At 41.9% G+C, this 22,578-nt stretch overlaps 1 protein-coding gene across 2 annotated transcripts in view; it reads left to right on the top strand.

Moving 5' to 3' along the window:
* The window catches only part of cops3 (COP9 signalosome subunit 3), a 58,198-nt gene extending 49,856 nt beyond the window's left edge, over positions 1-8,342 (top strand). For both annotated transcript variants that reach the window (XM_086000550.1, XM_086000551.1), the window contains exons 10-12: positions 1,535-1,648; positions 7,395-7,475; positions 7,985-8,342. In XM_086000550.1, coding sequence (XP_085856676.1) covers positions 1,535-1,648; positions 7,395-7,475; positions 7,985-8,038 — 249 coding nt within the window. In that variant the 3' untranslated portion in view covers positions 8,039-8,342. The remainder of the gene's footprint in view (positions 1-1,534; positions 1,649-7,394; positions 7,476-7,984) is intronic.
* Positions 8,343-22,578: the final 14,236 nt, after the last annotated feature.

Genomic DNA, 22,578 nt, shown 5'->3' with positions numbered 1-22,578 from the left:
TCACGCTTTTGTACTCTACACCGCTATTCATGAAGCATGGAGGCAGAGGGTATGGTTGAGGTGCTAAATGAGTACTATGCATCCGTCTTCACCAAGGAAGAAGCTGCAGCCATAGACATCGTGTAGGAGGGGGAGGAGGATAAAAATTGATAAAGGCAAGGTACTAGAAAGGCTGGCTGTACTTGAAGTAGATAAGTCACCAGGACCAGATGGGATGAATCCTAGGACGCTGAGCAAAGTGAAGGAAGAAATCGTAGAGGTACTGGTCATAATCTTCCAATCCTCCTTAGAAATGGGGGTGGTGCCAGAGGACTGGAGAATTGCAAATGTTACACCCTTGTTCACAAAAGGGTGTAAAGATAAACCCAGCAACTACAGGCCAGCCAGTTTAACCTTGGTAGTGGGAAGCTTTTAGAAACAATAATCAGGGACAAAGTTAACAGTCACTTGGACAAGTGTGGATTAATTAAGGAAAGCCAGCACGGATTTGTTAAAGGCAAATTGTGTTTAACCAACTTGATCGAGATTTTTGATGAGGTAACAGAGAGGGTTGATGAGGGCAATGCGGTTCATGTGGTGTACATGGATTTCCAAAAGGTGTTCGACAAAGTGCCAGCAAAGTTGAAGCCCATGGAATAAAAGGGACAGTGGCAGCATGGATACGAAATTGGCTAAGTGACTGGAAACAGAGTAGTGGTGAATGGTTGCTTTTTGGACTGAAGGAAGGTATACAGTGGTGTTCCCCATGGGTCAGTTCTAGGACCACTGCTTTTCTTGCTATATATTAATGACTTGGATGTGGGTGTACAGGACACAATTTCAAAATTTGCAGATGACACAAAACTTGGAAGTATGGTGAACAGTGAGTAGGATAGCGATAGACTTCAAGAGGACATAGACAGGCTAGTGGAGTGAGTGGATAAGTGGCAGAAAAGTACAAAGTGATTCATTTTGGTAGAAAGAATGAAGAGAGGAAATATAAACTAAAGGGTACAATCCTAAAGGTGGTGCATGAACAGAGACCTCTAGGGGTATATGTGCACAAATCGTTGAAGGTGGCTGGGCAGGTTGAGAAAACAGTTAAAAAAGCTTACCGGATCCTGGGCTTCATACTCTTCAGCAGAGGTCATTGAATAGCAATCGGGACAAAATTCTCGCTGACCTTTTGTTCCATTCCCTAACCCAAGAGCCATTTGTAGAACCTAACTACTGCTGTGACTGAGATCAACTAATTCAGAAGAGACCGATTTGAATAGGTTGAACCTGTGATCTTCTGGTATGTTCTGCTCAGTGCTGTACTCGTTGGACAGGCATGATTACTTTAATATATTTTGATCTGTGTTCATAAATTTACCAAAATCTTAGTAGATACAACAATATAATGCTGTCAAATTTATATACCATGATTGTATTTGCTCTGGAAGAAACTATTTTTTCCTTTTTATCTTTGTGTTTTAATCTAGTAAAATTCTATCATTGCATTTGCCGATGAGAATAATTGGTCTTTGATTTCATGAAATTAACTTTCTTTCAGATAGATGATGGGGAAATATATGCTAGTATTAATCAGAAGGATGGTATGGTCAGTTTCCACGACAACCCAGAGAAATACAATAACCCAGCCATGCTTCTCAACATTGACCACGAGGTAACATAATTTATTATAGTTAATCAACCGAATGTTGACTTTTACAATAGAATGTCACAATTTAATGGCCCAAAATTTGCATTCGGATGCCTCCGACCTGCAAAAAATCTACGAATTTACCTGGTGGTCCAGGAGGTTCGTAGATTCGCGTTCCTGGGCCTCCGGGTACCCGCGGGTAGAGGCTCACGTATCCCGGGGCGCAGGCGGTTCGCAAGCATCCCAGGATCACGTGGGCCGGCCCAACCAATGAAAGAAGGGGAATCCCCATTCATACTTATGGGGATTCCGTATGTATGGAACTCCCATTAGTATGAATGGGGAACACACAAAATACAAACGCATGAAAAGTTTAAAAAAAATTACATATTTAAAATTCATTAAAATGCCATTTTAATTAAATATTTTAAATAAATTTAATTTTTTGAAAATAATTTATGTTTTAATGGGACTAAAAATAAAATTACCTTATTGGACAGGGTTTTTAAAGTACAAATGAGTGATAACAACATTTTATTTATCTTTTTTAAAACTTACACTGGTAAAAGCAGGGCTGCTTTTACCAGGCGTAAGAATTTCAAGGGCAGAAGCTGGGCAAATAGCGCAACTCTCCACCCGCGGAGGCCCATCTCCCGGGGATGCAGATGATTGTCAAGAGAATTCTTGACATTGCAAGTTCCGGGTTTTCGCGCATGCGCTTCGCATTCCTTAACCCGGAACTTGCGCGGCCCCTACAGGTGTGTGCGCATCTAGTATGCACCCGTAGGGGCTGCAAATTACGGCTCAATATGTCAAAATCTTCCCCCGTCACAATTATTATTAGTAACAATACTACATTGTACAACTCTGAAAATACATGGAGGATACATGATCAGGAGCTGTGGGATCTGGTTTATATATTGCATGGTTTGGTGACATTTATTTAAATTCACTGCCTTTGTGTTCTAGTTAGTGGCACATGTGTTCTGTTTACTTTCTCTCTTATCCTCTTCTGCTTCTCTCTTTTTCTTTTCTTTTCCTTTGGGTGAGAGGTGGTTAGTGTGGCAGGAAAAGAAGCCACTGACAGATGCAGGCTACATTTGGGATGGGGATCATGGGGGGGAAAATGTGGCCTTCAGTAGCTCCCTCCCCTCCCCCAATCACTTGTGCTTCCTCCACCCCCTTACTCCTATCATGCTCTATATTCCTTCACTTTTCCACTTTCTATTTCCCTTTCTAATATACACAGGCGCTTCACTACCCCATCTCTTTCCTTATGAGCTACTTGCTCAACTCCTTTATCCTACCCTACCTACCTGTCCGTTTCCCTTGGAGGCTTTGTTTACTTTCAGAATTCAACTTGTTTTTACTAAAAGAAACTAATTAAAATGAACAAAACTACCTGTGTGTCTTTCTATTTGTGTCCTTCTTTGTGTTTCCATTTCTCCCTCTATTCACATAGATGATAGAAATTAGATTCTCTGTCTCACAGGTATAAACTATTGGCATTGACTATTTTTAAACTCTCAACAAAACACGGGTGAGGTAATTAGCTGACTTCAAAATTCAATTTTTTTGGAAAATCAAAATAATAGGAGATGAGGAAAGACACATTTTCTCCCCCCTTGCCTCTCCCTCTCATGCGTTCGACCCCTCTCTCTGATCCATGTGACACTTTTTCTTTCCTATCCCCTCTCTCTCTCTCTCTCTTGCTGACTCCGGCTCATGGAATACAAAGCAAAGGCTTGAACCGCTATAATTTTTTCTCTGATACACAGTCTCGCTTTACATAGAATGTACAGCACAGAAACAGGTCATTTGGCCCGAAGTCTATGCCGGTGTTTATGCTCCACATAAGCCTCCTCCCACCCCTACTTTATCTAACGCTATCCGCATATCCTTCTATTCCTTTCTCCCTGATGTACTTATCTAGCTTCCCCTTAAATGCATCTATGCTATTTGCCTCAACCACTCCCTGAGGTAGCAAGTTCCACATTCTAACCACTCCCTGGGTAAAGAAGTTTCTCTTGTATTCTTTATTGGATTTATTAGTGGCAATCTTATATTTATCACTCCTAGTTTTGGACTCCCCTATAAGTATTTAAAAATTTGTTCATGGGATGTGGGCGTAGCTGGCAAGGCCAGCATTTATTGCCCATCCCTAGTTGCCCTTGAGAAGGTGGTGAGCCGCCGCCTTGGACTGCTGCAGTCTGTGTTGTGAAGGTACTCCCACAGTGCTGTTAGGGAGGGAGTTCCAGGATTTTGACCCAGCGACGATGAAGGAATGGCGATATGCTTCCAAGTCAGGATGGTGTGTAACTTGGAAGGGAACTTGGAGGTGGTGGTGTTCCCATGTGCCTGCTGCCCCTGTCCTTCTAGGTGGTAGAGGTCGCGGGTTTAGGAGGTGCTGCCGAAGAAGCCTTGCCACATTCAATATAAATTTTTCCTCTAACGCTTTTAAAATTTGACCCCTACCCTTTCCTTAGATAATTTTGAAAAGCTTTGAGTAGAAACTTGTGAAAGCTAAAGAAAAAATATTCCTTGGTATAGCTGATTGTAAATTTTAAAATAAAATTCTTAAGGGGCTTGACAGAGTAGATGCAGGGAGGATGTTTCCCTTGGCTGGAGCGTCTAGAACTAGGGGTCACAGTCTCAGAATAAGGTGTCAGCCATTTAGGACTGAGCTATTTCTTCACTGAGCGTTGTGAATCTTTGGAATTCTCTACCCCAAGAGGGCTGTAGTTGCTCAGTCGTTGAATATATTAAAGACAGAGATTGATAGATTTTTGGGTACTAAGTGAATCGAGGAATACGGGGATAGGATGGGAAAGTGGAGTTGAGGTAGATGATCAGCTGTGATCTATTGAATGCTGGTGCAGGCTCGATGGGCCAAATGGCCTACTCCTTATGTTCTTATGACTGGTATTGATACATCCTGGAAAATTGGGTGCACTGCACATGCTCAGACAGCGCAATCCAAATTCAGCTCAGTGTCACCACTCTTGGCAGAAATATCAACTCCAAGCCCAGGCTTTTAGGAGAGGCTGAGGATTCAAGTAAAAACTTTAATGAAGGATTTAAAATACACAAAAGACAATTCAATGTATAGTTTTAATTACCTCATTGTGAAATATGTAATTTTTGGATTTTTAATTTTTTTTGATTATACCCTTATTTTGGGTGTAACATTTCAGTTACTAAGGGTGGCTGAACAAAAATGTTCAGAAATCATTTTGGGAACCCAGTGCCCAAATTACTGTGATCGTTATGTGTATTCCTTTTAGGGTTGCAAAATTCTGGGAATTTTTAAAAGAGGAAACTTTCAGTGGGAATTTATGGGAATTTTGAGTTTTTTTGCACACTGATGGTTTTTGTCTCTGACCCTTATATTTTTGTCGTCAAAATAGACATACTGTTCCATACAAATAAAAACAGGCTTTCAAAACTTTATTTAGGTTATAATTTTGAACTTTATTGAACCCCCACAAAAAAGACCCATGTAAAATAAAATAAAAAGAGCGTCAGCTTATTTAGCCTGTAATTTGTCCTTATTTTGTCCCTTTGAGTCTTCTACTCATGAGTCTTCTGAGTCTTCTACTCCTCATTGCTCCTCCTGATTCTCTGACTCTAGCTCTGATGTGTCCATTTCCTCCTCTGTGTCAGTGTCTAGCTGTGTGGTGGACACTTCTGTATCTGGCTCAATAAGTTGTAGGTTCGCCCGGATAGCCACCAGTTTCTCCACTCTCTTAGTCAGCCTGTTGCGCACCTTTGTATGCATAGTCCCAAAAAGTGACCAGTTTCGTTCAGAGGCCGCTGATGAAGGTGGGATTTGGAGTATCACCGATGCAATAGGTGACAGGACCTCAGATGCACAAAGTCCCTTCCACCGGGTATGTGCACTGATATGCTTGCATGATTCCCATATCCCATCCCCATTCCAAAGACCTTGCTTGGTAGAGAACTTTGCCCACATCCAGATTGAGATGGTGTGAGAGGGTAGAAATCACACTGTAAGCGCTGTTGATCTGTTCTCCAGAAAGTATTGGTCTCCCAACATGCTTTGGGTCCAGCATGTATGCTGCAGCATGAATCGGCTTGACACAAAATTCTTGACGCGTCTGTATGAATTGAACAATTGCCTTCTCCTCTGCTTTGAGCAGCAGGGATGTGGGTAGGGCAATGCTGATTTGTTCTTTTAAATCAGTAAAAAGCCTGAGAACATCTGACAAGACAGCGTCATCTCCTTCAATCTGAGCAATTGCAGATGCTACTGGTGAGAGTAGTTTAAGGCTGCTAACCACTCTCTCCCAAAACACATCATCCAGCAGTATTTTCTTGATGGTGGTTTCCATATCCCCAGACTGGGATATTGCCATTTCTTGCAGCGACTCCTTACCCTCCAGAAGGCTGTTGTACATTATGACAACACCACCCCATCTAGTGTTGTTGGGCAGCTTCAGTGTGGTGTTCTTGTTCTTTGTCATTTGCTTGGAGTTGTAGGTTGCTGCAACTACCTGTTTTCCCCTGACATACTTAACAACTTGCTTGGCTCTCTTGTACAGTGCTTCCATGGTTCTCAAACCCATGATGTCCTTGAGGAGCAGGTTAAGCCCATGAGCTGCGCACCCAATAGACGTAATATGAGGGTAGGCCTCCTCCACTTGAGCCCAAGCAGCCTTCATATTCGCAGCATTGTCAGTAACTACTGCAAAGACCTTTTGTGATCCAAGATCGTTGGATAAATGCTGCTGCATCTTTGTGGCATTCTTTACATATGGCTTTCTACAGTGTTTGCACATGTACACAGTCTTTCCACCTTTAATGCCTGGGGTAAAATGCTTCCACACATCCGACGGTAAACGTGGCATTGTTCTATGCAGAGAAATAAAGGGCATTCATCTCTGTGTCGAACTGTGGTCGATCAGCACGATTGCAACAGGGTGAGTACATTTTTGCTGATGCTCCATGTGATGGAAGCATGACCTGTACACACACGATGCTACATCACCAATAGTGTATTATTTTGTATATTTTAAATTGAAGGACAACAGAGTTCAACAAGTAACTGGTTTATTTGGTATAAAGTCTGATTTACTTACTGCATCATCACAACATCAGCAGAAAACAAAATGACTTCCCTCATGACCCCTAACCTGGATCTTAAAAAAACTATAGCAGTCTTACAGATGCCTGCAGGCCAATCACAATTCGATTTGCAAATATTACAAATAGAGGGAGCTAATCGCTCATCCAACCAATCAGGACACATTTGTTCACAGTCACACACAAAACTTGTAATTATTAAAACAAGCCAAGTGAGAAGATAAACATATATTGATTAAGAAATTCCTTAATAATTAAGATTCCATCTCTGTTAGTAATTTTAAGAGAGGACCTGTGGGGGGAAAAAAAAGAAAGAAATACAAAAAAACAATATTATGCTAGCATGTGCTTTTTTGGGCAAAATTCCCAAGCTAAACTTCCCGTGGAAAATTTCCGGAAATTTACCGGAAACTTTCCACCCCTTTGCAACCCTAATTCCTTTTATAAATGTGGACATAGGCATTTATACACTGCACTGGAAAAAGTTGACACACAAAGTGTGACAATAACAGAAGTGAAATGATGCAAACAGGAAGTGTGTACAGGCGCAAGATTTTTAATATTTTCTAGATGGATTGGTTCAACAGAATCCTGAGAATAGCAAACAACGCGCAATTGTCATATTAATACACTTACCAATCGTGTTTGTTTTTATTTTAATCTTTAGATGCAGAAATGTATAGAATTAGATGAGAAGCTGAAAGCGATGGATCAGGAAATTACTGTTAATCCACAGTTTGTACAGAAGGTAAGAAATGGGTGGTAGGATTGAATTTATTTTCATCTGTTCTTGAATATGAGCAACACTAGCAAGGCTGCACTTATTGCCTATCCCTAGTTGCCGTTTAGAAAGTGGAGGTGGACTGCCATCTCAAACTGCTGCAGTCTTTGTGATGATGGTACTCCCACAGTGGGGTTAGGTAGAGAATTGCAGGATTTTGATACCGCGACGATGAAGGAAGAACGATTATGTATCCAAGTCAGACTAGTTCAAAACGCTTCAGAAGTATCTAAAATAGTGGTAGTTTTGATGGACCACTAATTCAATAAATGGAAGAAAATGTTAAAATACTGCATTTAACACACTCCACTCATTATAACCTGAAATTCAGAAACCACTTTTTTTTTTGGTAAAAGGTAGTGCCCTAGTAAAGTAACTAAAGTCATAGCATGAAGTTATGAGTGACACTTCAGCAGCACTACGAACAGGAGTAGAAAACCCTATGATGTCATTTTTGTGACTTTTTGTTTTTATAGAGCATGGGCACCCAGGAAGATGACGTAGGAAGCAAGGCATCAAGTTATTCATAAAAAAAAACTAAACACGGTGTGTGAGAGCAACAACAACAAAAAGATACAAATTAAAAAGGTGCATTTGGTTCATCAGCAGGATAAAAACCAGGAAACTGAGGGAATGGATTTAGTCGCATGAACATCAGGAGAGAAAATCAACTGTTGGTTTTGATGGGAGATTCCCTCTGTTGTTAATGCTTTCAGAACTGTTTTCTTGGCAAAAGAATCTCTGGGTAGGAATAAATCTATCGCTGTTTTATATATCATTGTTTCACGGTTAACACCATAGCTGTGTTAAATAAAACTGACCTTTGTTTCTCCATTTTGTTTCTTTGCTTTTTTTTCTTTTCTGAGTCCCAGTGGAAAGAACTGGAAAGCTATTTTTTGCAACGTTAACTCGAGGCATATACTGGGATTGTGTGTTAGAGTACTTTTATACATTGGTTGATTTAATGGTGGTTAAATGAAAATGGAGAACTACAAATCGGGTTGCCTCCAGCTTACTTTCTCGGGTTCCTGTTGGGATAAGTTGTTCATTTCAGCATGATGCTTTGAGGTATACTTTGGAATAAATCTTGGCAGGTCAAATGGATGTGACCCATTTACAAAAATGTACCTCTTCATGTAAGTGTCCTGCATGATTCAATAATTGACTCGGTCAGTTCTTAATATACTTTTGCAGTTGCATTTTTTTCCACACACACAAGGGTGCAAAAATTCACTTACATTTTTGAATCTTGGCGTTGTTCAGTTAAATACTCAACAGCTTGAAATATTTAACTATAAATTCTGTATGAAATTAAAGTTCCAGCAGTAACACCCATGTAAAATGCATCCATTTGTGTTTTGTTTGCTGAGGGCACATTGCAAGAAGGACTGCCTACTTCTTTATAAGTAGAAGAATAAATCCTATAGTATGTAAGGAACTGTACAAATGCTTGAGACGTGCTACATTCTGTGCCTTGATTCATTTAGAGCATTTTGGCAAAATGTTACTGAAAAACTAAGACTGTCTTTACAACAATGAAATTGTGGTTATGTTGTCAGGACAAAGATACCAATTTGATTGTATCTCTCGTGATGAGTGTTTTTCAGAAGCTAAGCTTGATGTTTATGCTGAGTAAATCACAGTGATTTCATTAGTAGTTCACAAGAAGTTCTGGAAAACTAACTTTTTAGTGTTCAACTAGTTTGTTCTACAAATTACTGTTGAAGCAATTTGACATTAAAATTAAAAGCACATGGTAGCCAGTTAAGATTTCTACCACCTATTCGTGTGGTCGCACAATCAAGTCTGGAATTATTCAACAGGCAGCTAGATGCTGCAATGAGAGGAACAGTAGGTTTCTACAGAACGATTACTAGAAAAGCTGAATGGCTTACTTTTGTGCTTTGTGAAGTCCTGAGGCATTCTGAAGATCCCATGACAACTTTCACTGGTTCTTATCCCGGCCGCTAGGTGGTGTGCTCCCTGAAAATGTTGTCTCAAGGGAATTCAACCAACTTTTCCACCTCTGGAACATCGCCTGTCTCCGCCCCTGCCTCAGCTCATCTGCTGCTAAAATCCTTTGTTACCTCTAGACTTGACTATTCCAATGCACTCCTGGCTGGCCTCCCGAGATCTACCCTCCATAAACTTGAGGTCATCCAAAACTCTGCTGCCCATGTCCTAACTCGTACCACGTCCCGTTCACCCATCACCCCTGTGTTTGCTAACCTACGTTGGCTCCCGGTTAAGCAACAGTCTCGATTTTAAGTCTCATCCTTATTTGCAAATTCCTCCATGGCCTCGCTCTTTCCTATCACTGTTATCTCCTCCAGCCTCAAAACCCTCCACTAATCTGCGCTCCTCTAATTTTAGCCTCTTGAGCATCCTGGATTTTATTCGCTCCACCATTGGTTGCTGTGCCTTCAGTTGCCAAGGCCCTAAGCTCTGGAATTCTCAGCCTCTCTACCTCGCTCTCCTTGAAGACGCTCCTTAAAACCCTACCTCTTTGACCAAGCTTTTGATCATCTGCCCTAATAGCTCCTTATGTGGCTCCGTGTCAAATTTTGTTTTAAAACGCTCCTGTGAAGCGCCTTGGGATGTTTTACTACATTAATTAAAGGCGCTATATAAATACAAGTTGTTGTTGATGGAAGAGAATTTTGCTGTGCAGAAACTGGGTGAACAGCCATTAACTGCTCTGTTTGCGCAGCCTGTTGGCTAAACACAGAGCAATATTGGCAAAATAGAATGTCCCGAGCAGGAGTATTGAATGACTTTCTTCAAATATCCTGCTGAATTGATATGTCCGAGAGGTATAGTTTTGGAGGATTGTTTTTTCTGCAGCTCTTGAGGTTGGATTTTTAGAAAGTTTGTCCCTCAACTCTCAGGGTGACGCATACTTCTGATTATACCTCATAAGAGTACAGATTACAATTCAGTTTGCATAATCCTTTACTCACTCATCTCTCTCAAAATGTTTCAAAATATTTTAATTTGGTTGTTGCGAAGCTAATTTGAATTTCAGTCTGATTCAGTAACCATTTCAGGCAGAAGATTTTCGGTCTATCTAGCCCACCTATCCACAGTATTCCCTAGGTGCATTTCTAATAACCTTGAATCCCATTTGTGGCCAAGACCAGTCTAGTTCCTTCTTGAAACACATGAAAATTTATTCTTTCACCACCTGTAATCTATTCCGCGTACTTGCATCCCTTTTAATAAAAATGTTCCCTCAAACATCATTCCTTTAAGTTCTGCGATCAACCCTTTCTCCTTTCTCCCCCCGACCCCCAATAATTGAGTGTGCTTTTTGAAATAGGGAGACCAATACTGCATGCAGAACTCCCGATGTGGACTTAGCAGGGTCAAATACAGTTTTAAAATGACCACTCTGGATTTAAGTGTTATTCCCTTTGCTGTGCATCCCAACACTCTATATTTGCTTTTTTTTAAAAAAAAAAAAAAAACAGCCTGGGTACATTGTGCTGATGTTTTAGTAACCTGTCCACTAAAACCCCCAAATCTCTCCTATTCCGATACCTCAAGTACATTCCAATTTAGCACGTAATCCACATCAACCTTCCCTTTGCCAAGTTTCATAACCTTACATTTCTCTGTATTAAAATTGCATTTAGTGATTCTCCGTCCACTGATCAAGCTTGTTAAGATCATTTTCAATGTGTGTGCATTGATATTCATTATTTGCCTCCACTCCAAATTTTGTATTGTTTGCAACTGTGGATGCAATTCCTTTCTCTTAATCATTACAAATTATAGATAATAACTGCTCCAATACTGAACCTTGTGGCACTCCACTAGTAACTAGCTGCCAACCAGGCGCCTGCCCGTGTACTACTACTCATTGGCAAATGGTTGATTGTTTACCAATCTATTTTTAATAAATTCCCATCTATCCCTTGGCCTGGACCTTGTGTAGTAGCTTATTAACGTGGGACAGTGTCCTAGGAATCTGAAACCCTCCCTCCTGCTCCATCTCTGGAACTATGCATAATGGATCTAATTGGCCCTTGCCTAACCTACCCATCACGTAACACGGGAAGTAATCCTGAGATTACCACCCTTGAGGTCTTGCTGTTCAGCCTTGACTCTTAACTTCTCATAATGCCTCCACAAGACCTCCATATTGCACTATTTCTTCTGGTGGATGAGTCCAGAACAGGGGAGGGGCATAACCTTAAAATTAGAGCTAGGCCATTCAGGCTTGAGGGGCTGAGTGGCCTAATCCTGTTCCTATATTTCCAATGCCATTGCCTTCTACATGAACTTTGACTTCTGGTTGCTTTCCCTCTCTTTCCAAAGGTTTTTCCCCATCCACTCTGTTACATCCTTCACCCTGGTATAGAAACATAGAAGATAGGAGTAGGAGTAGGCCATTCGGCCCTTCGAGCCTGCTCCGCCATTCAATGAGATCATGGCTGATCATCCAAATTCAGTACCCTGTCCCTGCCTTCTCCCCATATCCCTTGATCCCTTTAGCCTTAAGAAATATATCCAACTCCGTCTTGAATATATTTAATGAACTGGCCGCCACCGCCCTCTGTGGCAGAGAATTCCACAGGTTCACCACTCTCTGGGTGAAGAAATTCCTCCTCATTTCAGTCCTAAATGGCTTACCCCTTATCCCTTTGACTATGACCCCTGGTTCTGGACTCCCCGGCCATCAGAAACATCCTTCCTGCATCTAATCTGTCCAGGCCTGACAGAATTTTATAGGTTTCGATGAGATCCCCTCTCAATCTTCTAAACTCCAGTGAGTATAAGCCCAATCGACACAATCTCTCATACGTCATTCCTGCCATCCCAGGTATCAGCCTGGTGAATCTTCGCTGCACTCCTTCCCTGGCAAGAACGTCCTTCCTCAGGTAAGGTGACCAAAACTGCACACAATACTCAAGGTGCGGTCTCACCAAGGCCCTGTACAACTGTAGCAAGACATCCTTGTTCCTGTACTCGAACCCTCTTGCTACGAAGGCCAACATACCATTTGCCTTCTTAACCGCCTGCTGCACCTGCATGCTTACCTTCAGCGACTGGTGCACAAGAACACCCAGGTCTCTCTGCACTTCCCCTTCTCCCAATCTATTGCCATTCAAATAATAATCTGCCTTCCTGTTTTTGCCACCAAAGTGGATAACCTCACATTTATCCACATTATAGTGCATTTGCCATGTTTCTGCCCAATCACCCAACCTGTCCAAATCGTACTGGAGTTTCACGACATCCTCCTCACAGCATACCCTCCCCCCCAGCTTTGTGTCGTCTGCAAATTTGGAGATATTACATCCAATTCCCTCGTCCAGATCATTAATATATATTGTGAACAGCTGGGGTCCTAGGACCGATCCTTGCGGTACCCCACTAGTCACTGCCTGCCACTCGGAAAACGACCCGTTTATTCCAACTCTGCTTTCTGTCCGCCAACCAGTTCTCTATCCAAGTCAATACCTTGCCCCCAATCCCATGTGCCTTAATTTTGCACGCTAATCTCTTATGTGGGACCTTATCGAAAGCCTTCTGAAAGTCCAAATACACCACATCCACTGGCTCTCCCTTATCTATTTTACCAGTTACAGCCTCAAAAAATTCCAGTAGATTAGTCAAGCATGATTTACCTTTTGTAAATCCATGTTGATTTTGTCCGATCCTGTCACTGCTTTCCAAGTGCTCTGCTATTACATCTTTTATAATGGACTCTAGCATTTTCCCCACTACCGATGTCAGGCTTACCGGTCTATAATTCCCCGCTTTTTCTCTACCACCTTTTTTGAATAGTGAGGTAACATTAACTACCCTCCAATCCATGGGTACTGTTCCAGAGTCTATCAAGTTCTGAAAGATGACCAGCAATGCATCTACTATTTCTAGGGCCACTTCCTTAAGTACCCTGGGATGTAGATTATCAGGCCCTGGGGATTTATCAGCCTTCAATCCCATCAATTTCCCTAACACCATTTCCCTACAAATATTGATTTCTTTCAGTTCCACCCTTTCATCAGACCCTATGTTCCCTGGCATCTCTGGGAGGTTATTTGTGTCCTGTGTGAAGACAGAACCAAAATATGTATTTAGTTGGTCTGCCATTTCTTTGTTCCCCATTATAAATTCCCCTGATTCTGACTGCAAGGGACCTACGCTTGACTTCACCAATCTTTTTCTCTTCACATATCTATGTTTCATACCATGCTTTTGGTATAAACCAAATGCTCTGTGCTGTTTATTGTCGTTGTGAACAGGACCCTGAGATGAGATTGAACTCTCATTATGATGGGTGCTGTTTATAATGTACTATTTCAATTTTACATGGACCTTTTCATTATATTTTATCCTGATGGTGGTTGCTGTTGGGCTCCAGGAGCTAACAGAATTGGAAATGACCCTCACAGAACAGAAATAACGACGACGACTGTGCTGCTTAAAGTTATTTTTAGGAATCTGCGGTTAATCTATGTTCACTAAGGATATGATGGGGCGTTGCAGCTTGGTACAGCAGTGTTTTAAATGAAATTGTCTTTACTATCAAAGGGTTCATTTGCCTGATGTGCCAGAAAGCGAAATACATTTCTTGTGGTGACATTTTTTATTTGCTAAATAACAATTGTAATTCTCCATTTCCAGATCCATATAGTATATATACATATACACTCACACTCACATTTAACAAGAGTACAGTTTGGCATGAGCTGAACAGGTGTTGTCATTGTGATATGGTTATTACAGGAAACTTTGTTATATCTGGCACCGACGGGACCGAGCTGTTGCCGATCTATCAAAACGGCCGGACATACAAAGTTAATGTTGAAGCATACGGAGGTTTTCATCTCCGTATCTGACAACAAACACTGTTGCTTAGCAACAGCTTGTAAACAGTCGGCCCGTACCTTGGAAGCGTCTCTGTAGCTTAGCAACAGCTTCAGAGAGACTTTCCAGAGCCCGACTGTTGAAAACAAAGCCACGAGAAGAAAAAAAACCCTAACAAAATGGCTCCTGATTTCTGCCGGTAGATCGAGGTTTCCGGACATACAACCTCCGGATAAACCAAAGTTTCCCGTATCAAAGTGTCCCTGAGTAGAAAGTCCATGCTTTTGAAAGGGTTGTTGAAAAACTTCATTATGATTCGGTTCAAAGACCTCTTTTATAAGCTGCATGACTAAAGAATAATTTATTTACATCCATATAAGTTTCTGTTTTCGATAAGAATTCCCCCCCCCCCACACACACTTTTTTGTTTGGCTATGGTTTCATGGCTGCTGGCAGACTCAGCCAGGTGACCCATTCTTCATATGTGAATGTAAATAGTGAGTGTTGGCAGGTTATTGGACTGAGCTTCATAGCTGAGCCTCCTCCTGTTCTCACTCTGTGTCCACACATGCATTAGCCGCTGAATCATGATCAAAGTGTTTATACTATGCCGAAATTTAGTATCTAACTGTCAAGTTCTTCAATTAAACATGAGTTGAGTCAACGGTTATTTTTGGCCACGAGATACTGAAGCTGCTTTGCTTTTTATCTCTAGTCTCCACCTTGTGTTCCAGCTTGATTTGATTCCTTTCTTGGTAATGTCAAGAATATGCAAACTGAATGACATCCTTCATAATTTCCTGTCAAGGTGCTGTTTCAGACATATGCTTGAAAATAATTCTAGGTGTTTATATATTTATTACATATAAGAATATCTCTAAAATTTCCAACTTACTTTGCAAGAAGGTTTTCTGGTGAATGTATTTTATCCCTGGATTCCTCACAAACCTATCAGAGCTGCTTTTATTTTTTTTTACATTCTGATCTAGTCTCAGTGTTTCAGTACATTGTTTACCAGCTCCTTGAAGAATCTGTATGTAAATAATCTTTGTAGATCAAATTGTTGCCAAGTGCCCGTGTTCAGCAGTGACTTACCAGAGCATGCTTCAGCTTCTTGAGGCTTCCAGCCTGACATGGTTGACCACACCATCCTCATCCAAGGCCTCTCCGCTGTTGTCTAACTGGATGGGACTACCCTCGCCTGGTTCCATTTTTATCTGTCCAATCATTGCCAGAGAATCTCTTGCAATGGCTTCTCTTCCCACTTCCACATCGCCTCTAGAGTCTCCCAAGGATCTATCCTTAGCCCGCTCCTATTTCTTATTTACGTGCTGTCCCTTGGCAGCATTATCCGAAAACACGTCAGATTCCACATGTATGCTGATGACACCCAGCTCTACCTCGCCACCACTTCTCTCGACCCATCCACTGCTTTGATTTGTCACATTGCTTGTCCGGCATCCAGTAACGGATGAGTCGAAATTTCCTCCTCCTAACTATTGGGAAGACAGGAGCCATTATCTTCGGTCCCCAACACAAACTCTGTACCCTGGCCACTGTCTGATGCTGGACTAGATTGTTCGCAACCTCGGAGTCCTGTTTGAGCTGAGCTTCCGACCCCAAAGTTTCTCCATCACCAAGACCACCTACTTCCATCTTCGTAATATCTCGTGTCTCTGCCCGCGCCCACCCCCCCCCCCCCCGCCTCAGCCCATCTGCTGCTGAAACCCTTTTGTTACCTCCAGACTCGACTATTCCAATGCTCTCCTGATCAGCCTCTCATCTTCCACCCTCTCTAAACTTCAGTTCATCCAAAACTCTGCTGCCCATATCCTAACTCGCACCAAGTCCTGTTCACCCATCACCCCTGTGCTCAATGTCCTAGATTGGCTCCTGGTTGAGCAACGCCTTGATTTTAAAATTCTCATCCTTGTGTTCAAATCCCGCCATGGCCTCACCCTTCCCTATCTCTGTAATCTCCTCCAGCCCTACAACCCGCCGAGATCGCTGAGCTTCTCCAATGCTGGCCTCTTGTGAATCCCCGATTTCCTTCGCCCCACTATTGGCGGCCATGCCATCAGCCGTCTCTAGGCCTTAAAGCTCTGGAATTCCCTCCCTAAACACCTCCGCCTCTCTACCTCTCTTTCCTCCTTTTAAGACGCTCCTTAAAACCTACCACTTTGACTAAGCTTTTGGTCACCTGTCCTAATATTTCCTTATGTGGCTCTGTGTCAAATTCTGTCTGAGAACACTCCTGTGAAGCACCTTGGGACATTTTACTACATTAAAGACGCTAAATAAATGCAGCTTGTTTATCTTACTGCACTTTTATTTTCAAGGAATTAGATATTGAACCCTTATGTCTCTCTTCATCCATGCTCTTCAGTATCTTTCCATTGTATATACTTCCATTCTTTATTACTACAACAACTTATATATTTATATAGCGCCTTTGATGTAATAAAATGTCCCAAGGCCCTTCACAGGAGTGTTATCAAAAAAGAACAAAATTTGACACCGAGCCATATAAGGAGATGTTGGGGCAGATGACCAAAAGCTTGGTTGAAGAAGTAGGTTTTAAGGAGTGTCTTAAAGGAGGAAAGAAAAGTGGAGAGATTTTTGGAGGGAATTCCAGAGCTTGGGACCTAGACAGCTGAAGGCACGACCGCCAATGGTGGAGCATTTAAAATCGGGGATGTTCAAAAGGCCAGAATAGGTGGAGCGCAGAGGTCTAGGGGAATTATAGGGCTGGAGGAGATTATTATAGAGATCAGGAGGGGCAAAGCCATAAAATTGAGGTGTTGCTTAACTGGGAGCCAATGTAGATCAGCAAGCATAGGGGAGATGGCTGAGCGGGACTTAGTGTGGGCGGCAGAGTTTAGGATGACCTCAAGTTTATGGAGGGTAGAAAACTAGAGAGGCCGGTCAGGAGTGCATTGAAATAGTCAAGTCTAGAGGTGATCAAGGCATGGATGAGGGTTTCAGGAGCAGATGTTGAGGTAAAGGCAGAGATGGGCAATATTACAAAGGTGGAAATGGGCAGTCTTAGTAATAGAACGGATATGAGGTAGGAAACTCAATTCATGATCAAATATGACACCAAAGGTTTACACACAGACTTGGTCAGCCTTAGACAGTTGCCGGGGAGAGAGATTGAATCGGTGGAAAGGAAATGGAGTTTGGCGTGAACCAAAGACAATGGCTTCGGTCTTCCCGATATTTAATTGGAGGAAATTTCTACTCATCCCGTGCTGGATGATCTACAAGTAGTCTGGTAGTATAGAGACGGTGGAGGGTTCAAGGAAGGTGGAAGAGGTAGAACTGGGTATCATCAGCGTCCATGTGAAAACTCATGCTGTGTTGCCGGATGATCTCACCAAAGGGCAGCATGTAGATGAGAAATAAGGGGGCCAAGAATAGATCCTTGGGGGACACCAGAGGTGACTGTGCGGGATCGGGAAGAGAAGCCATTGCAGGTGATTCTATGGTTACGGCTGGAGTGCAGTTCCATTCAGCTGGACGATGTTAGAGAGGCATTGGAGCAGAATTTTGTGGTCAACTGTGTCAAAGGCTGCAGACAGATCCAGAAGGACGAGAAGGGATCGATTACCTTTGTCACAGTCAATTAGGATGTCATTTGTGACCTTGGTAAGAGCAATTTCAGTACTGCAGCAGGGGTGGAAGCCTGATTGGAGGGATTCAAACGAGTTCTGGGAAAGATGGGCATGGATTTGGGAGGTGACAACATGTTCAAGAACTTTGGAGAGGAAAGGGAGATTGGAGATGGGTCGATAGTTTGCAAGGACGGAGGAGTCGAGTTGTTTTTTTGAGGAGTGGGGTGATGACTGCAGATTTGAAGGAAAGGGGGACAATACCAGAGGAGAGAGAACCGTTAACAATATCCGCTAACATGGGAGCCAGGAAGGAAAGTTGGGTTGTCAGCAATTTAGTAGGAATAGGGTCAAGAGAGCAGGAAGTCAGTCTCATTGACAAGATGAGCTTTGAAAGGGCAAGAGGCGAGATGGGAGAGAAATATGCAAATTTAGGTTTAGGGCAGGGGGGGAAAACAGATAGGATGTAATGTCTGGTGGGCTAGGGGAAGGGAGGGAATTGAAAGCAGAAGCTGTTGAACAGATCTTTTTAACAGAGAAGTCCATGAGCTCCACACGTTCATTGTTGGAGGTGAGGGAGGAAGCGGGGGAGGGTGGTTTGAGAAGACGGTTAGTGGTGGAGAAGAGAAGCCTGGTGTTATTTTTGCCGTCCTGGATGATCTTCGAATAGTGAGCGGTTTTAGTGATGGAGAGCAGGACCCGGTAGTGCTTTTATATGATGTAGCCAAATCTGATGATGGGTGATTAGACCAGTTGTCTGTCAAAGACGTTCAAGTCTGTGTCACTTGGACTTAAGGGTGCGAAGATGAGTATACCAGGAGGAATGACTAGGGTGAGAGAGTGTAATGATTTTAGAGGGGACAAGGGCATCAAAGGTGGTGGAGAGGGTGTGATTTAGTAAGTCCGTAGCTGCAGAGATGTCATGGAGATTAGTAGGCTAGGTAGTTGGGAACTAGAAAGAGCAGTGGTAAGGGACTTGAGGGAGAGTTTTTTCCAGGGGCGGATATGAAAAGAAGTGGGTTTAGGAGGGGGAAGGGGAATATAGGTAGAGAGTGATGTAAGGAAATGGTTGGAGATTGCCGATCGGTGATGGTGACAGAGGGGATAGCGAGGCCACGTGAGATGATAAAATCAAGGGGGTGGCCGTGAATATAGGTGGGGGAGTTGACATGAAGGGAGAGATTAAGGGAGGAAAGGAGGTCAGGGAACTCGTGAGTAGAGGGAGCAAGATGAGTTGAGATGGAGGTTGAAATCTCCGAGGATGAGAAGTCACTTGGTGCAGAGGGAGGAAAGCAGAGAAGATATCTCATTGAGAAAATTTGGGTGGGCGGTACAGAATAAGGATTTTAAGAGAGAGGCGAGGGGTGGAACAAAGTGAGATGCTCAAAGGAGGAGAAGTTGCTGGAGGATTAAGGAGACAGGCCAAGGTGTGATTTAGATATAAAGGCTACGCCACCACCACGGCGGTTTGGGCATAGAATATGGTGGAAAGTATAGCCAGGTAAGGAAGCTTCATTAAGGAGAAAGGTGTCATCACCCCTCAACCATGCCTCTGTGTTATTAAATAGTTCCTCTGTATCTACCCGATCATATCCCTTTAGCATTTTAAAGACCTCCATTAGATAACCCCTCAGCCTTCTAAACTCAAGGGAACACAAGCCAAGGTAATGCAACCGATCCTCACAATTTAACCCTTTATGTCCTGGACTAAAGTCTAGAATTAACCAATTTTTATTTTCCCTTCTTGTTCATTTGGCTTCTCTCCAGTTGCACGGCACAATTTTCATACTAGAAGACTGAAAAGGACCTAAAGCCTGTTTCAGGAGCTGCACCCTGGCCATCTCTTTTTCTGCCTTTACCAATATGACAGTTGATGCACTTACAGCTTGTAATAAGCACGGGCACATCATTTTGGATGCTTAGGCACCCGTTTTGCACCTGAAAACGGGAGCAGTGCCATTAAATTTCTAGGCTTGGGTGTGTTGAGATAGAAGATTAATTCTCCAATGCTAATATCTCCCTCATGCAAGAATAAAATTCACACAAAAGATCTTTGTCATTCACAGATCAGTTCCAGGTTGTAGGTTAATTAAATGATACTGACCAAATGTACTTTACCTTGCATATTCTTACTACAATCTGTTTACATGCACCTTCCAAGTAGGGTATGTGACTGCTTCAGAATCTCCTTCGCAACTAGTACTGAGTACTGTATTATAAATGGCTTTCAGTTATTAAAATTGCTAGTTTGGCAATCTGAGCATAATTCAGCTATGTCTCTTGCCACATTCTGCACAATATGTAAGCAAAGGTTTTGGAGCTGTTTGCATCATAAATATAACAGCATGAGGTGGTTATTTTAATAGTATGATTATTGCCCATCAGCTCCAAAAACAGTACTCTGTGAAGATTGAATCTCAGCCACAACACTTCCACTTTGTTTCAGGACCGCAGGAAAAGACTCATTTTGATGTCTCATTTATTTAATTAATTTAGGAGGTAGCACACTATGTATATATTTTGAAGTGAGTATAGACTTTTATTCAGGTCCTTTCACAGTCCACTGAGTGGAAACATACTAGAGGCAAAAAAGAATGGCCCTTTAACTGTGCTTTTGGTGAATAAATTGAGACCTATATAATTAACACAACAAAATGCTGTGAGCATGGTTTTAATCAGTGCTAAAGGATGTCAGCGATTTGCATTGTAGCTGTTTCTCTTCTCAGACACCGAGTCAGCATTACACATCCTTAGTCTGGTGTAGGCAGCTAGATGGAAAGTGAGGTGCCTTCTACTCTGCCCCAATACTGTTCCTTAGCCTGGTTTTGAAAGGCCAGCGACTTTTCTATTTCCCACATGAATCATCTTTGTGGCTACGTTGAGTAAGTTTGCAGCCACTGGGAACTGGGTGGTGGTGTAGGTTAGACACTAGCCTTTCACCTCTCGAACCCAGGTTCAAATCCAGGCTGAAGAAATGAAAGTCATCTTTGTCATGCAAGATCCTTGACTGCTGGCTATAATCAAATTTACTAGTGGGCACAAGACTGCCTAATTTGGTACTAGTTGACAATCTCACTCTGTTAGGAATAAGTCGTCACACTGGTGCTGAAAGAAACATTTGCATTTATATAGTGCCTTTCACAACCTCGGGACGTCCCAAAGCACTTTACAGCCGACTAAGTACTATTTTGAAGTGTAGTCACAGTTGTAGGATGTGCAGTGTGGAGTATTATTCTTTGGTTGGGGCTAATACATATTGGGGCAGAGTTGAAGGAGCTTTGCACCTTGATGTGTTTTACCTGGCCTGGGAGTGTAGTAATGGGAAGAGTTCTATTGCCCAGCCTCAGCACTAACATCCCTCGCCTCACTGAGTGTAAAAAGGGAAATAAAAGATTTGAGTTAGTTTTGTGTTGTGATCCTACTTCATTTCTCGTGGAACTCCAGCACAGAGGAAATTTCCATCCTTTTGTCTGGACTGCATTCAAAATCCAAGTTCCAAACTAAAAGAATAATTTGCTACGGTTCCCTATGGCAAGTGCTTTGAAGGTTAGTTTAACGATATTGCTCATTAGCTGCATCTGTATTTAATTTCAAAAGTTCATGTGCACAATGCTTTGTATTTCTGAGTACTGAGAGGCAAGAATGTCTTCTAGCCTTTCACTAGAATATTCAAATATTCCACAACATGCATTGTTTATTATTCCTTTTCTGATGGAAGGTCACATAAAACACTCGCTATAACATGCTTTTATGTGGCTCACGGTGACCTTAAATGGAAGGTATAGTGTTGTATTTTAAACTGGTTTAATGTGAAGCCTTTTCATAACATAGTACACTGTGTACAGATGACTCCAACTAAACACATGATCTGAAGCATCATGTGCAGAGAATTAATTTCTCATTTACTCCCATTACATTGAATCCCAGATAACACACAAGTACGTAATCCAGATTCAACCATGAAATGTTCCCCACTTCGTTTTTCTTTTCATTGCTTAGTGTATTGGTTATTGTCGGGACAGTACGTGCCAGTCATCTTGTTCACTGACAGTTTACAATACAAAAAAAGGATAAAATTTGTATGTGATTTGGAGAATTATTTCTGGAATCTTGAGTTGCGAGTTGATTTGAGACAAAGCAGTGTGTTAATTGAGCAATCCTCCAGAGTAATTTGAGATGTTTATAGTCTCTTTAGAGATGACTATTCTTTTTAACATGCACTTTTTAATAAATCATTGACAATTACATTAGAAACATATCCTTGTTCCCTTTTTATTTTGGAGAAATGTCTTATTCCAGCAGAGAGTATAACTGCAGGCATGAAGCCCAAGCCTTGATGTGATGCACTCCATTATTTTTTTTCCCTCTAACAGTGAGGCTGCTTATTTTGTCCAACTTTGTGATCTCCTGAAAGTGATCTATTCTGGGGTTTCATTTCATGGTAGAGAGGAAAACCATAGGTGGAAAATAGTGAATACAGAGAAACAAGTATGATACACGGGGAAAGTCTGATTGCGTTATAAGTACACAAAATCTAGTTTATATCCAACTAAGTGAACTTTTTTTTAACTGACTGCAGATCATTTAGTCTGTCTCTGTTTTTGTCCAAAATTTTTGGTTTCTCATTTAAAAAAAATTCT

The sequence above is a fragment of the Somniosus microcephalus genome, chromosome 11 (assembly GCF_052327205.1).
Source record: "Somniosus microcephalus isolate GS21.2 chromosome 11, FLI_Smic_1.0, whole genome shotgun sequence".
Taxonomy (NCBI): Eukaryota; Metazoa; Chordata; class Chondrichthyes; order Squaliformes; family Somniosidae; genus Somniosus; species Somniosus microcephalus.
Note: the sequence above shows the minus strand (reverse complement) of the source record. Positions and strands in the feature narration are given on the sequence as shown.